Below are 14,043 nucleotides of genomic sequence, written 5' to 3'. Positions count from 1 at the left end.
TTGTCAAACGCTTTATTTTTGCCGCCGCCGTATATGCAATCTTACAGTAATTTCCTCTCCTCAAAAATCAAGCAAATGTCCTTGATCAACAATGCGTATCATTAAATCAGTAATGCTCCGAGCGACGATCGGTAGATAAATGATCTGTGCTGGCGTTTCCGATATCTTATATCCTGACGGCACGCTCGGTGAAAATTCATGTATCGTGTATACGCGCTTGTCATTGCTGTACGCGCCAGTGGTTATGCTGCATTCTATACAAATAATATTTACGCTAATAATATTTATCGGTACATCCGATTCGTGCCATTTACGAGGCTGTAATATATTGTACGATTCGACGAGAATTCCAACGATCCAATGTTGCCTGGTTTACTAAAATTTATTCTATAGTTACATTTGATTTCACTTTTTAGCGTATTATGATTAGTGCGAGGCGTTATTGGATATTCATCGTGTTCTTCGCCATCAACAATAAAATAATATGTATTTAGAATAATATATTTAATAATTCGTGTATAGCCTGTTCGGGCTATAACAATATATTCGTCGCATCGTTGCTCCCACGCAACGTACTCCTCTATCGAATTCACCCTTGCAGATTGCTCGCACAGAATTCGTTCGGCATTGTTTTTCGCCATATTTCTAAATTTATGCCAAAAATTTTTGCTAACAAGATGCGCTTATTAATAGCTCTTGTCTCGGAACTCTTGGCGAAAATACTGACAGGGTGTGCTTCTTTACCATGATTTTATATTCTATCTTGATGTCTCTTTCCATCCTGTGTATCAACTAAATCTTTATTTCGCGATTTGTCACGTACATTTTGACTAATGTTGATTATTGCATTTTTTTTGTCGTCTAGAGATGATGTCAAATCCCAGGTGCATCGCAAAAGTTTCAAATTACATGCTGCTGTCCAAGTATGTTAGTGCAATTTAATCATGAGGATTATCCTTATATTTCACGATTTTGTCATGTTTTGACACGCGCGTTTGAATATCTGAGGATGATGTCATCGCGAAGCAGCCGCACATTGACGCTTGAAAATTTTATATTACGTTGCATTTTTTTAGTGCATTTGGCTAAATCTCACATCTGGTGATGATGTCATCTTAGCCCAGATGCATCGAAAAAGTTTTAAATTACTTGTATATTAGCACAATTTAACCCTGATAATTATTCTTATATTTCACGATTTTGTCATGTTTTGACACGCGCGTTTGAATTCTGATATGTAGGATGATGTCATCGCGAAGCAGCCGCACATTAGCGCTTGAAAATTTTATATTATGTTGCATTTTTTTGTGCATTCGGCTAAATCTCACACCTGGGGGTGATGTCATCACGAAGCAGCCGTACATCGGCGCTTGAATAAAAAAATTGAAAAAAATATCGCGTCGGCAATAATCCCCACCACATTGCAATTTTGCAACGCTAATACATATTTTAAATATGTTTAATACGTTTAGTATTGCATCGGTCACTTGCGTGAAAGGTTCATATAAAAATGTATTGCACTGAAGGAAGCCGCATGAATTATTACGTTCCGATTCAAGATGCCGATGAAACTTCACCGTGTAAGAAGAAGAAATGTAACAAGTAAGTTTTAATTAACTTAAAGAATTTTTATACTTTTTACACCTTTTAAATATTTATATAAATAATATTACTTTTACTCCCTAGCATTTCATCCGAGCCTCGTCGCGCGGTTCGTATACTCAGAAGACGATACGCCTTAACCCCGACGTCATACAAATATTTGGACATTGGAATAAACGTTGGAGCTGTATCTTGCGTGGAATTGGTTCTCGGCGATAATCGGGGCAATCTAATAATATTGCTTTTTGAAACGTGGAAATCGCTAATGCAGAAACGTGCGGACATTGAACTGCTTCTACAATCAACTGAAATCTCATTGCGGATTCGAGATTTGACATTCGAAGTGGTTAAAATATCTGATTCAAATATTACGAAAATAGGATTATCCAATAATTCTTTATATATGAAACCGCCAACTCTATTCTATTTATTTGATTTTGAAAAATGCATAGATCATATGTATTACTGGTTATGCAAAAATACGCATATTGTAAATGAAAAATTCAAACAATTTGTAACTGTTTTACAACAGAATAATATCGCTAATGTATGCGACGCTGCGAAAACGATATATGAAAGTGATATGTTTAACAGCGAATCGATCATAGATTGCAAGTTATTGACATGTGCTGTAAATGATATTCTTCACGAGGTTTGTAATAAATAAGTTATTTTACTAATTATCTGTGAATTTAATTATTTATCCTATCCTTTATGTATGTATGTATGAATAAAAACAGTGTAATAGATATGCACAGTCTGCAAAATTTAATTTGCGGACGCTATTCTTCTCCTACACATTGCGGACGCCCTGCGCTATCTATCTCACACCGCCTTGCGAACGCCGTATCATCCAAGTGCATGCGGACGCTATCTCTCTCCCAAATGCATGCGGACGCTATCCCTCTCCCACACATTGCGAACGCCTCGCGCCATCCTTTTCCAACGTGCATGCAAACGCTATCCTTATCTTACGCTCATATGGATGCCTCGCGCTATCCTTCTCCCACGCCCATAGAATATCATTAGCGCTATCCTTCTCTTACACATTGCGGACGCCTCGCGCTATCTCTCTCACACCTACTCGTACCTTCGCGTTCCCTCTTCCCCGCGGGACCATCGCTAACTGGTTAGGTTAGGTTAGCTGGTCCCTCGCCTATCGGTTAGGACGCGGTTCCCCCTCCCCCTCACCGCGGACCCCTCGCCAACCGGTTAGAACGCAGTTCCCCTCCCCCCTCTCCACGGACCCCACGCACATCGGTTTCACCGCGGTCCCCCCGCGTGACGTCATACCCCCCGCGGCGGTTTCCCCTCGCCCCTCACCACCCCTCAGAGGACCGCAGTTAGAACTCTCCTAGATACACTACTGAAGTGCCAAAAACAGAACACATGACATTCCGTAAGTGATTGTTAATAATTGGTAATCAATTAACGGTTCCGAAGGCGTTGCTTTCCATAGTATCCGCTGATAATTTATATCGCAAGGATCGACTAGAATTTGGCGATACATTTTCGCGATGTTGGATGAATATATGTATTTATGTCGGCGCCATTGTAATATTACCGACATGAGATCGGTTTGTAATTTTGGACCGGCGGGTAAATGGTCGTTGAGTGAAGTTCCGTTCGAAGTAACGCTCGAAGCGTTGAAGACGCGAAAACGCGTTATTGAGCTGGATCACCCCGTGATGCGGGAGATAGAACCTTTATTCGATATCATCTTGAGGCATCGGTGATGGCAGCATATGCCCAAGACGTTGATATTCGGAGATAAAATCGGAATATTCTTTTGCTAACTCGGGTTTATCGCGAAATCTTCGTACTAGCGAATTTACCATTTTTTCGGCGCGAAATCTTGAATTACCGATATCGATCGGAGGACTCGTTTTGAACGGCAGGCGAACGATGTACCGGCCGTCAGATTCGCGATAGTGCGTCGAGCAGAAATGCTCTTCACACTGTTGTTCTTGCGGCGTAAAAATTGATTGTCGTGGGAGTTCTTCAATCTCCCAGAAGCGACGAAGTTCCTCTTTGAGAGAACGAGAGTTTAGAGTGTGATGAGCGGAAATGCTACCGCAAGGGCAATGAACGGAAGTCATTGTCGACTGAAATGAATCTCGACTCTCGAGCGACGTAAGCGTTCCCGAGATTATCCATCCGATAATGGAATTCTGAGCGAAGGGTTGTCCGACGCTTCTTTTGCGAACACCGTCGCGAATGATGTCGCTATAAAGATCTGCTCCGATTATGAGATTGATAGGATCGGAACTCGTCAGATCCCCGTCTGCTCGCGGTAACTCAGAGAGATAAGAAAGTGACGAGAGATCCTCGTGTCTTCTCGGAGAATAAGATGTTAGCGACTTTAGAATTAGCGCGATGGTAGAAAGCGACGGAGCGAGAGATTCTCGATGAGAAATAAATATGTGTGTCGCGTATTGAAAAGTCCCCGCGTTAATCCCGCCGACGGCGGAAACGGAGATCGGCATTCGAATGCGTTTGACACGCAAGATTTGCGCTAAACTTTCTGAAATGAAAGTCATTTCAGAGTCCTGATCGGAAGGCTCGAACGACCGCGATACGACCCGACGGACTGTTACCCAGGCCGTCGCTAATAGGACGGGTGATCGCTGTCGCGTGACAATTGAGGCGCTCAACGAATTTACTTCCGGCGTCGAATCCGACGCTTGACCCGACGAGCTATTAGGCGGTGCATTTTTAAAGCACTTGAGCTAGAATCCGAGTCAACCTGTAGCATTGAATGATGCTTTTTGTGACAAACCCGACATGAATATTTATTTTTGCATTCATGTGCGGAATGCCTTGCTCTCAAACAAATGAAACAGCGTTTTTGTTGCTTGACTATATCGCGACATTGACTTGCAGTCTTGCTCACGAATGACATACATTTATAAAGTGTCGAGCTGGACATAACGGGCACTGCAATTGTGCATTTGCAGAGGCAGTGGCGACATGAACTCGCGCGGCTGCGACGGGTTTTGCCCCGAGTTTATAGGCTGACGCTGGAGCAGATGCCTCTAACGCGCGAGTGCGAGATTGAATAAATCGGCTTAAATTCTCGTAAGACGGCGGAGCATCTGTATCGCTTATCTTTACGTTCCAAGCTTTGCGCGTTACCGGATCTAATTTTTGGACAATGATATGCACGAGAATATCATCCCAGAGTTCTTCCGGCTTTCGACCGAGGGTTTTCAATGATGCGACCGCTATATTCACTTTATCGTTTAAAATCTGCATCTCGGTAGCAGATTCGCGCGTGATAGACGATAAATTGATCAATGTCGAAAGATGTTTGTTTATCGACCGCTTTTTGTCTTCGTACCGCGAAGTCAAAGCTTTCCACGTTATTTCAAAATTAGCGGCCGTTATAGAAATATTCGCGATACACTTTAGAGCGCTACCTTTTAGACACGATGATAAAAAATGCATGCGCGCAAAGTCAGTCAACTCGGTATTGTTTCGAATTAACGTCGTAAATCGATCGCGAAATTGTTCCCATTTGTCATAATTACCGTCAAACGCAGATAATTTAATGGGCGGAAGATGCGATAAAGAGAACGCGGACGCTTCCGCGTGCAGCCTCATCGAGGAAAGAGACGGATTTGGACTCATGACCGGCTTCATTTCCTCGAAGATTTTCGCCATGTGGTCCAGAGCGTTCTCATAGGCTGTTTGAGTCGCGTCGTAATGATTGTCCTTGAAGTAGCTGAAAGACGACCGTATTGCTTCCGGGACTTTCCGTGACACCTCTGCGTGTCCATTAGAAAATTGAATCCAGTAATGCTTGAGCGTTGAGATCCTGGAACGCACCTTAGCTGATGTGAGATTGCTCCTACCGATTTTTTTGAAGTTCTCGAGAGCGCGTTCAATCGTGCGCTGCAGCTGCTGCGCGACGTGCTCCGACGTGGATGGGTCAGAATATCACTCACTCGCGAACTTATCCTCCACACAAGCTTCAATATGTTCGGGATTCGACCTCGACGAGATCGCCCGAAACTGAAAGAGACGCTCAGAGATGAGCGAGAAGCGGTGTGTAACGCAAATCCGTAGATTTGCTGGAGGATAAGGTGTTGATACACAAGATTCGAATGCAGATTATTTTGATTTCGATTTATTTAGAAGAATTGGAGCGAGCGACGGCACGTATTCCGCGGTTCCGACGGATATCTTGATTGTCTTGTTAATTACTTCTCTTTTGCGCGGTTCGGAAATCTTGATTTAGAGCTTCTTGCTAGAAACTCTCGCGATAATGGAAATCTTGACCGCAAACGCTGGATGGAATTTAGCGCGAGGCAGAGGATCGCGATGCGGATAACGAGCGTCGACTCTCGGACTCCAAACAATTAACTTTCACAATGTCTTAGCACGAAAAGAGAAAATAATACAGCGTGAGATTTTCCCGAATTGATCGTCGTGAGAATATGTGCGCGATCGGATGCGAGACAATTCGATTTTGAGACGAGTAAGCCACTGTAACTCCGATACGAGCGAGAATAGAGAAAGAAAGTTGATCGAGCTTGATGAACGTCGACCGGCTCGAAACGTCGTTAGAGGCAGACTAAATCGACCGACCGCGGAAACTCGCGCTCTGCCGATGGGAATAATAAGGTTTTTTTCGACGTCGAACCTTCGATATCCAGCTGTTTGTCACAGTTTTTCATTTCGAATATCACGCGCTGATCGGCTGATCGACAATGTTTACCCTCGCTCGTGTTTTGATGTAGTCTTTTATTATTCGAATTTGTCGGTGGAATTTGCCGTTTAATTCCATCGACTGAATTTAATGTTTCAATTCTGAACAGATTGAATTTCCAAAATTTGTTCTGCTATATAAACATAAATATGCAACTCATTGTTTAACCATTTATAAGTGACTTAAAAATATTAATTACGCATTAAGTACATTTATATATAGAATATAAATAAACATTTACATTTTCAGAACCAAAAGTAACGAGTAATTTTCAGATCCGCAAAATGTTTGTGTATACTATAGAAATGCTTCGATATGATTGTATCATTTTGTTATTCTATATAAAGCCAAATAATAAAAATGTCTATTCAATGCTGTTGGTTTTATGATATTTTTGGTAGAATTCTCACAAGATTTATTTTGCTATATTAATATAAACTCATTGCTTTTAGCCATTTGTAAGTTAACCTAAAAATGTTAATTATGCATAAATTACATTTATATATAAAATACAAGCAAACATTATATACCAGGTATACAAATATGAAACCGGAATTTTTGTATAGAAAATACACGTTTATTGTATGGAAAAGATAAAAAATATTTTATTCGAAGTATTGCCCATTGCTAGCTATACATTTTTCCCATCTCTCTGACAATTTATGGATGCCACGCCAAAAAAACTGTTGCTCCTTTGAGGCAAACCAGTGATCGAGCCATTTTCGTACATTTTCGTAAGAAGTGAAGTGCTGCTCAGCAAGTGCATGTCCCATCGATGCAAATAAATAGTAATCGGATGGAGCCAAGTCTGGTGAGTAAGCCGCATGCGAAAGTATTTCCCAAATAAACGCCTCAATCGTTTCCTTGACTGGTTTTGCTGTGTGAGATGGTGCATTATCATGAAGCAAAATCATTTTGTGTTGCCTTTTTTGATATTCTGGTCGCAAAACTTGATTCAAATCGATCATTTGTTGTCGGTAGCGTTCAGTATTAACGGTTTCGCCAGGTTTTAGCAGCTCATAATAGATCACACACTTCTGAGAGAAAGTAATCCAGATTTTTCCAAGAAAAATGGCCGAACTTATTTTTTAAAATAAGTCGAGAAACGTGATAATTGATGTGGTTTATTTGGATATGACTGCCTTTTGCAATATAATATTATCGCAGAACATTTGAATATCTGTCTTTGACAAAAAGTAGTTCAAATTTGTATCAAAATGAGGAGGAAGAATTGATTAAATTGCAGATTTTATTATAGGAAGGTATAAGAGTTTATAATAATTTGGCAGCTGCATTGATTAAAACAGAAGCTTATGGTACAGTGTTAGAAAATGTGAAAAATGGAGGTGCCAACTACAAAATGTTAAAGCAGTACTTAGGAAAGGTATCGCAAAAAATCTTAATCTTCTTTTTATTTCCTATGTTTATTTTTTTTTTAAATAAGTTTTATATATTCTCGATTTATATTTTATATGTTAACGAACGAAGAGATATGCATAATTTTTATAGTAATGTGTATATTTTGATATGATAAAAGTTGTAACGTTGTTTGAAACAAATACAACAATGTATGATATAATGTAAATATTTTATACAGGGTGGCGGATAATAATCGCCCAACTCGTAATGTGCAGGTAGAGTGGCTTAATAAAAGAATTATTATTGAATAAAGTCTGGCCAATCAGCGCCAACCTTTAGCCGGGCGCACATCAGTGAGCTCCGCGCCATGAAGTGTCCGCCGCAGCATACTATCAGACACGCGGCTTACCGACGTGCTCATCGAAGACTAAAAATTGGCGTTGATTGACCAGATTTTACTCAATAATAACTCTTTTATTAAGCGTTATAGAAAAAAATGTTATTGGACTTTTCTGTTCAGTTTAACCCATTCTACCTACACATTACGGGTGGGGCGATTATTATCAGACACCCTGTATAAAATATTTACATTATATCATACATTGTTGTATTTGTTTCAAACAACTGTTGTGCCTCCGGAGAGGCACGGTAGTTGGGATCGTTTGCCGGAAGGAATTTAGGAATTCGGGCTCCGCCCGAGAACTTCACTGTCTTTATTTGTTTAGAAATGACACCTTTGCATTTAAATGAATATATTAATATCTATTTTATTCGTAACTTGGCTTGATTACAATGTTCCAGCACTTTCGCTCGCGTCGCTTTCGTATCGCGATAACGGATATCTTAACGTGCGCGTGTCTAGAATCGAGTTTCGGTCTCGAGACTCGACTCTCGCTTCTTCGTATATATTTCTGCCGACTGCGTGGCTATTCAATATTATAATAATTATTGATACTCGTTTTGACACTCGCGGTTGTTAGAGATATTGTTCGCGTAAAGGAATAAAGATTGCCCGTTTGGTAGTTATTGTGACTATTAATTAATGATCAAGATTGTTCGCGTAATATTAATGGTAAAGACTGCCCGCCGTTCGTTAGCGGTGGGCCTTTTTATTAACACCCTTTGGCTACCCGGGAGGGGGTCGTTTAGCGACAAGGCTGTGTGTCGTGTCGCTTGATTTTGGCAATATCCGGATGCAAGCTAAGAAGTTCTAAGTAGGACTTCTTTGCTTGCATTTTCGCAATGTCCTTCTTCCGCTTGCCCTGATTTCCGCATTTTCGCAATGAAATGATTGCACGGTCGCTCGGGCTTAGCGCGTGGCTCGCGTTGTCAGCGCTTTGTTCGGTCAACGCTCGTAACGTGATCTGTATTCGCGTTACACGTTGAGCAATCATATAAAATAATATGTATTTAGAATAATATATTTAATAATTCGTGTATAGCCTGTTCGGGCTATAACAATTCCAAGAATTCATGTTCGATATCGTATGATAAGTTTTAAACTTCATTAAACCAAATACGTAATCGTCATCGTTTAAATCTACAGCCGGAAAGTAGCTTGCAACAAGAACGCTACTCTTGCCAGTTAACGTAAGTGTGAGTGACATGCTGGAAAACTGTCGAATGAATACTGAGTCGGTGAATTGTCAGGCTTTAAATTCACATCGACCAATTGAAGAAATCGTACACACAATTGTCTACAAATACTTTGATTATAATTTTGATAGGACGTGTGATTGTATTCTATATTTGCAACATTCTGTCCAAAATATTCCACTAATTCATTGGGCGGTCGAAGATTTTCAGAACTATCGAAATATACTATACAATCAGTGATGCCAGAAACGGGTCCCGCGGCTCACGGGTCAGCAATGGAAGGGATAACGCACACAAGCGCGAATTGTGTACATGTGCGTTCTGTGCAGCGCAGAGCGCACATGTACGCGGTTCGCGCTTGTGTGCGTTATCCCTTCCATTGCTGACCCGTGAGCCGCGGGACCCGTTTCTGGCATCACTGTATACAATCTCCCCTCTTTGCATACGCTACCCAATGAGTATCGGACGATAGTGCTCTCATTTTGCCGTACACCGTTTATCAGTAAATTATTGCGCATGAAAACACCTCTAAAATATGGTATATGCATACGTCTTGCAAGTTGTTCCAATTGTACATTGGTTGTTACACAGGCAGGCATTTTTATCGTTATTTAGACGTGTTCTTTTTTTTTCTTAGTCGCTGTTGAGAACCCTCGTCCACGCTAGTATGGAGCGAGATAAATTCCTTCCTTTGCGCGATTATGACGTTGCATTTCTTCGAGCTGACGATGCACCGCCTTGCTCTCCTTCACCGCCTTCGCGATTCCCGCTGCTCCGCCAGCCAACGAACCCAGAACTCCTAATAATGGTAAAATTGGTAAGATACCACCGCGTTTCGCTATAGGAAGTATTCTTTTTTTCACAGTCTTTTTCTTTATCGACGATTTTTTTCCCCATACCGAACTTTACCTTTGCTTTCATAGCTGTACAAACAACTAAACGGCCGCTCTTTTGCCAAGAGTCGAATCGGAGTCTTGTGGTAATACGTGTTCCTGCTTTCGTGGCGAATATATTATCCGCAATATGTCGTTGACCGATATCGTTGGTTCGGGAATAAGCTATGTCGTGCTCGCGACATGCAGCATCCAATAGATTGATACCCCGATCGCCTCTAGCCAATCGTGTTTTTAAATGAGTTTCCAATCCGCAAAACTGATAGCCTGGAATATGTAATTCGATAGAAAGTGCGTTTATCGCACAATTTAACAAACCACTACCTCTTATAATTTTTGCCGGCATTTGCCACAATCTTTTATTAACGATGTTGGGCCGTCGATATGTGTTTGCTGCCACGGTAAATTATAATGTCGCATTTATCGACGATACTCTCGAACCTCTGAGTCAGCTTTTATATGTTCGAGAAGCTTGTCCCACAATTGTTCGACGTAGCTACCAAAGTCTTGCATTAAAACAATCTTGGGGATAATCTGTAACTGCTCGGTGTTAAGCTCGAGAATATCGCTGTCAACCGATAGAAGAAGAAACATTTTTGAGATTGAGGTTTCGATCCGGTACACCTCTATAAATAGGGCCCCAATGACTCATTCTACAAAAATCTGATTCGAGATTCACGAAAACATGCAATTCTTGCGACAAACGACGATAGTTAAAGTGACAAATTTTGACGATAAAACACGAGTAACGTCCGAGAGAGAAATACGTAAGCATGGAAACATGCTGCCGATTACTATACGCGGTATCATTTGCGGTCTTTCGAATTGCGTTAAGACTAACGTATTGATAAGTTTGATAGAAAGTCTACACAGTGTACATTTCGAGAATGTGTACGTATATTCGAAATCGCTTCAACAACTAAAATATCGATACTTGGAAAATTTGCTATTACCGATCGACGAAATTTCTTATTTTACATTTTCTAATAATAGTGACGTTAATCCCCCTTGTGAGGCGCTTCCGAATTACATTTTTATCTTTGACGACGTGTTGTGCGATAAGCAAGATACGATAACAGAGTACTTTGCGATGGTTCGACACTCGAGCGTCGACTGTTTCTATCTTTGTTAAACGTATGCCAAGATATCCAAGCATTTCATACGGGACAATGCAAACTTACTGATTTTATTTAAACAAGATGGTACAAATTTGAAACATGTATACAATGATCATGTAAATACTGACATGTCTTACGACGATTTTCATGCATTTTGTCAAAAATGTTGGCAACACAAGTATAGATTTGTAGTGATTGATAAAGGCAGTTTACAGACTAATGGACGATATCGAAAAGGATTTAACAATTTTGCAATACCGTAAAGTGGTTAGTCGCTATCGATACATCGATCGAGCAACGTCTAAAAATTTTCGTCCGAGCGCAACATGACGACGACGATTGACAGTAACGATCGTGAGAAGATTGCGAGAGAAATTGTAAAAACAAGCGAATCAATCCGCAAAAAATATCGTTCTTTAAAAACCGGTCAAATGGAGGAAGACGTCGCATTGGAGAGGCACTTTAAACCATTTATCGAACCTCTAAACCAACTTGTCGAAAATACAATCAATGTGGAATCTAATAATGCGAAAATTGAACCATTGAGTATGCTTGAAGCATCTGAAAAAAGAGTCAAAGTATAGAACGAAGAGAACATGTTCAAATATATTAAACGATTCGCTAATAACTTCTATTTCAAATCAATTAAAGTGTAAGCGAATGAAACAATTATCGAATGTGGTTATTTCTACTCCGATAAAAGATGTACAACCAAGTCAAATATTGCACGAAAGATCGTCTCCGTCGGTGGAAGAAATATTCGAAACCACGCCTGAAACGCTTGTGACGTCGGTTCAACATCTATTACAAACGTCCGAGGGTCAAAGTACATTGCGCGCACACATGGGCCCATTAGGGCAAAAATATGTAGGAGCTATTTTGAGTCAAGATAAAGATAACAATATGGATTAAATTTCGGTGTTAAATTTCGTAATGAAGAAATGATAACGGGTGATAAAATTTTTGATGTGGATAAAGATGACAATATAATTATCAGTGGAATAAGATACGTGGGAACATCAGGTCTCTACGAGTTGATTTTCAAGAGGATACCCGACAATGACGTACACAATGACGATGATAAAATTAAATACAAAAATTAATTACTGGCGACAAATGCGCATAGACGTGACAATGATATGCGTAATCCAGTGTTAAGTAACAAGGGATACAGATATAAAAATATAATAGCGCCACTAATCTCTAATAAAAAAGCTGAAGAGGTATAAACGTACCGCGCGCTATGGCGTTAAACGATAATAAGATTGATTACGTTCATTGGAATGATCCTAACGTGTTGGTAGATCGCTTGCGATTGCTGGAAGCCTCACGTCATGCCGGCAACAATGCCCACGACAATGAAATAGTATCAATTATCGAAGAACTTTGCGAAGCTCTGGTCTTATTATAAATTATACTATGCGTCGATGAAACGAGTCAGTCTGTCATTGTTATTTGTATCGAAATGTCGATTAATAAATTTGGATTATCGAGGATGGACGTCGAGATGCGTCCAAATGCACGATTCAACACAGGCTACAATTACATTCTTACAGTCATCAATGTGTTGAGCAAGTATGCATGGATTATATCGCTCAAGAGTAAGAGTGGAAATGAGATGGCTGACGCTATTGCAAAGATAATTCGAAACGATGGAAGATCCCCGAAAAATTTTCAAGTCGACAGAGGAAAAGAATTGTACAACGCAAATGTACAAAAACTTGTGAAAAAACACAGCATTAATCATTATTCGACATACTTTGTCATGAAAGCCTCGGTCGTGGAACGATTCAACCGAACGTTAAAAAGCAATATGTGGAAAATGTTTACGCTTAATGGAAATTACATGTGGATAGACGCGTTGTCCCGGCTCGTTGGAGAGTACAATGCGCGAAAACATCGCACTATCGGTATGAGATCTATAGATGTTACCCCCGCGATCGCCGATAAACTTTTAAATACGGTATACAGCAACGTAAAGATTGCGGCATCAGCAAGATTCAAAGTAGGCGATCCGGTACGCGTGAGTAAATTCAAGACCATCTTTGACAAAGGTTATACGCCAAATTGGTCGACCGAAGTGTTTAAGATCGTTAAAGAAAACTAATCCTGTGACCTATGTATTCAAAGATTCGCGCGGAAATCCCGTTGCCGACGGATTTTACGAATACGAGTTATAACGCGTTATCAAACCCGACGTACATCTCGTGGAAAAGGTGATACGCAAAAAGGGTGACAAGGTTTATGTAAAATGGTTTGGACTTGATGCTACACACAACTCTTGGATAGATAAAAATAGTATATTATAAATATGTTAACAATAATACATAATATTAAAAATATTTTACAAATATAAACATAATTGTACACCTTATAAAATGTACACCTTATGAATATTGTTGTTCCTCCGTGAGAGGCACGGTAGTTGGGATCGTTTGCCAGAAGGAATTTAGGAATTCGGGTTCCGCCCAAGAACTTCACTGACTTTATTTGAATAAAAATGACACTTTTGCATTTAAGTAAATATATTAATATCTGTTTTATTCATGACTTGACTTAATTACAATGTTCCCGCACTTTCGCTCGCATCGCATATCGCGATAACGGATATCTTGTCGTGCGCGTGTCTAGAGTCGAGTTTCGGTCTCGAGACTCACTTCTCGCTTCTTTATATGTATTTCTGCCGAATTTTAGCGATTTCACACGCATGGAGGTAATTAGGAATAAAGATTGCCCCCTTGGTAGTTATGGTGACTGCCCGCGT

The 14,043-nt window shown here is 40.3% G+C and overlaps 1 protein-coding gene across 1 annotated transcript; it reads right to left on the bottom strand.

Moving 5' to 3' along the window:
* Positions 1-3,308: 3,308 nt before the first annotated feature.
* Positions 3,309-9,867, bottom strand: LOC138941629 (uncharacterized). Its single transcript, XM_070311473.1, has 5 exons — positions 9,656-9,867; positions 9,304-9,480; positions 6,193-6,414; positions 4,507-5,326; positions 3,309-4,331 (listed from the first exon to the last, which is right to left on the bottom strand). Exons 1-5 carry the CDS (start codon positions 9,865-9,867, stop codon positions 3,309-3,311), a joined length of 2,454 nt encoding a protein of 817 aa, XP_070167574.1.
* Positions 9,868-14,043: the final 4,176 nt, after the last annotated feature.

Source organism: Polyergus mexicanus, unplaced genomic scaffold, assembly GCF_030449975.1.
Source record: "Polyergus mexicanus isolate NDT 795.1 unplaced genomic scaffold, iyPolMexi1.0 SCAF_20, whole genome shotgun sequence".
Taxonomy (NCBI): Eukaryota; Metazoa; Arthropoda; class Insecta; order Hymenoptera; family Formicidae; genus Polyergus; species Polyergus mexicanus.
Note: the sequence above shows the minus strand (reverse complement) of the source record. Positions and strands in the feature narration are given on the sequence as shown.

Bases quoted from the DNA above. Each gene is read 5' to 3' on its own strand.
- LOC138941629 (XM_070311473.1), bottom strand. From the start codon at position 9,867: ATGCCTGCCTGTGTAACAACCAATGTACAATTGGAACAACTTGCAAGA. The intron at 6,415-9,303 runs GTATTCATTCGA...CAATCTGTTCAG, and splicing joins CCTGACAATTCACCGACTCA to AATTGAAACATTAAATTCAG. The intron at 4,332-4,506 runs GTATGTCATTCG...CTCGGATTCTAG, and splicing joins CAGCTCGACACTTTATAAAT to CTCAAGTGCTTTAAAAATGC.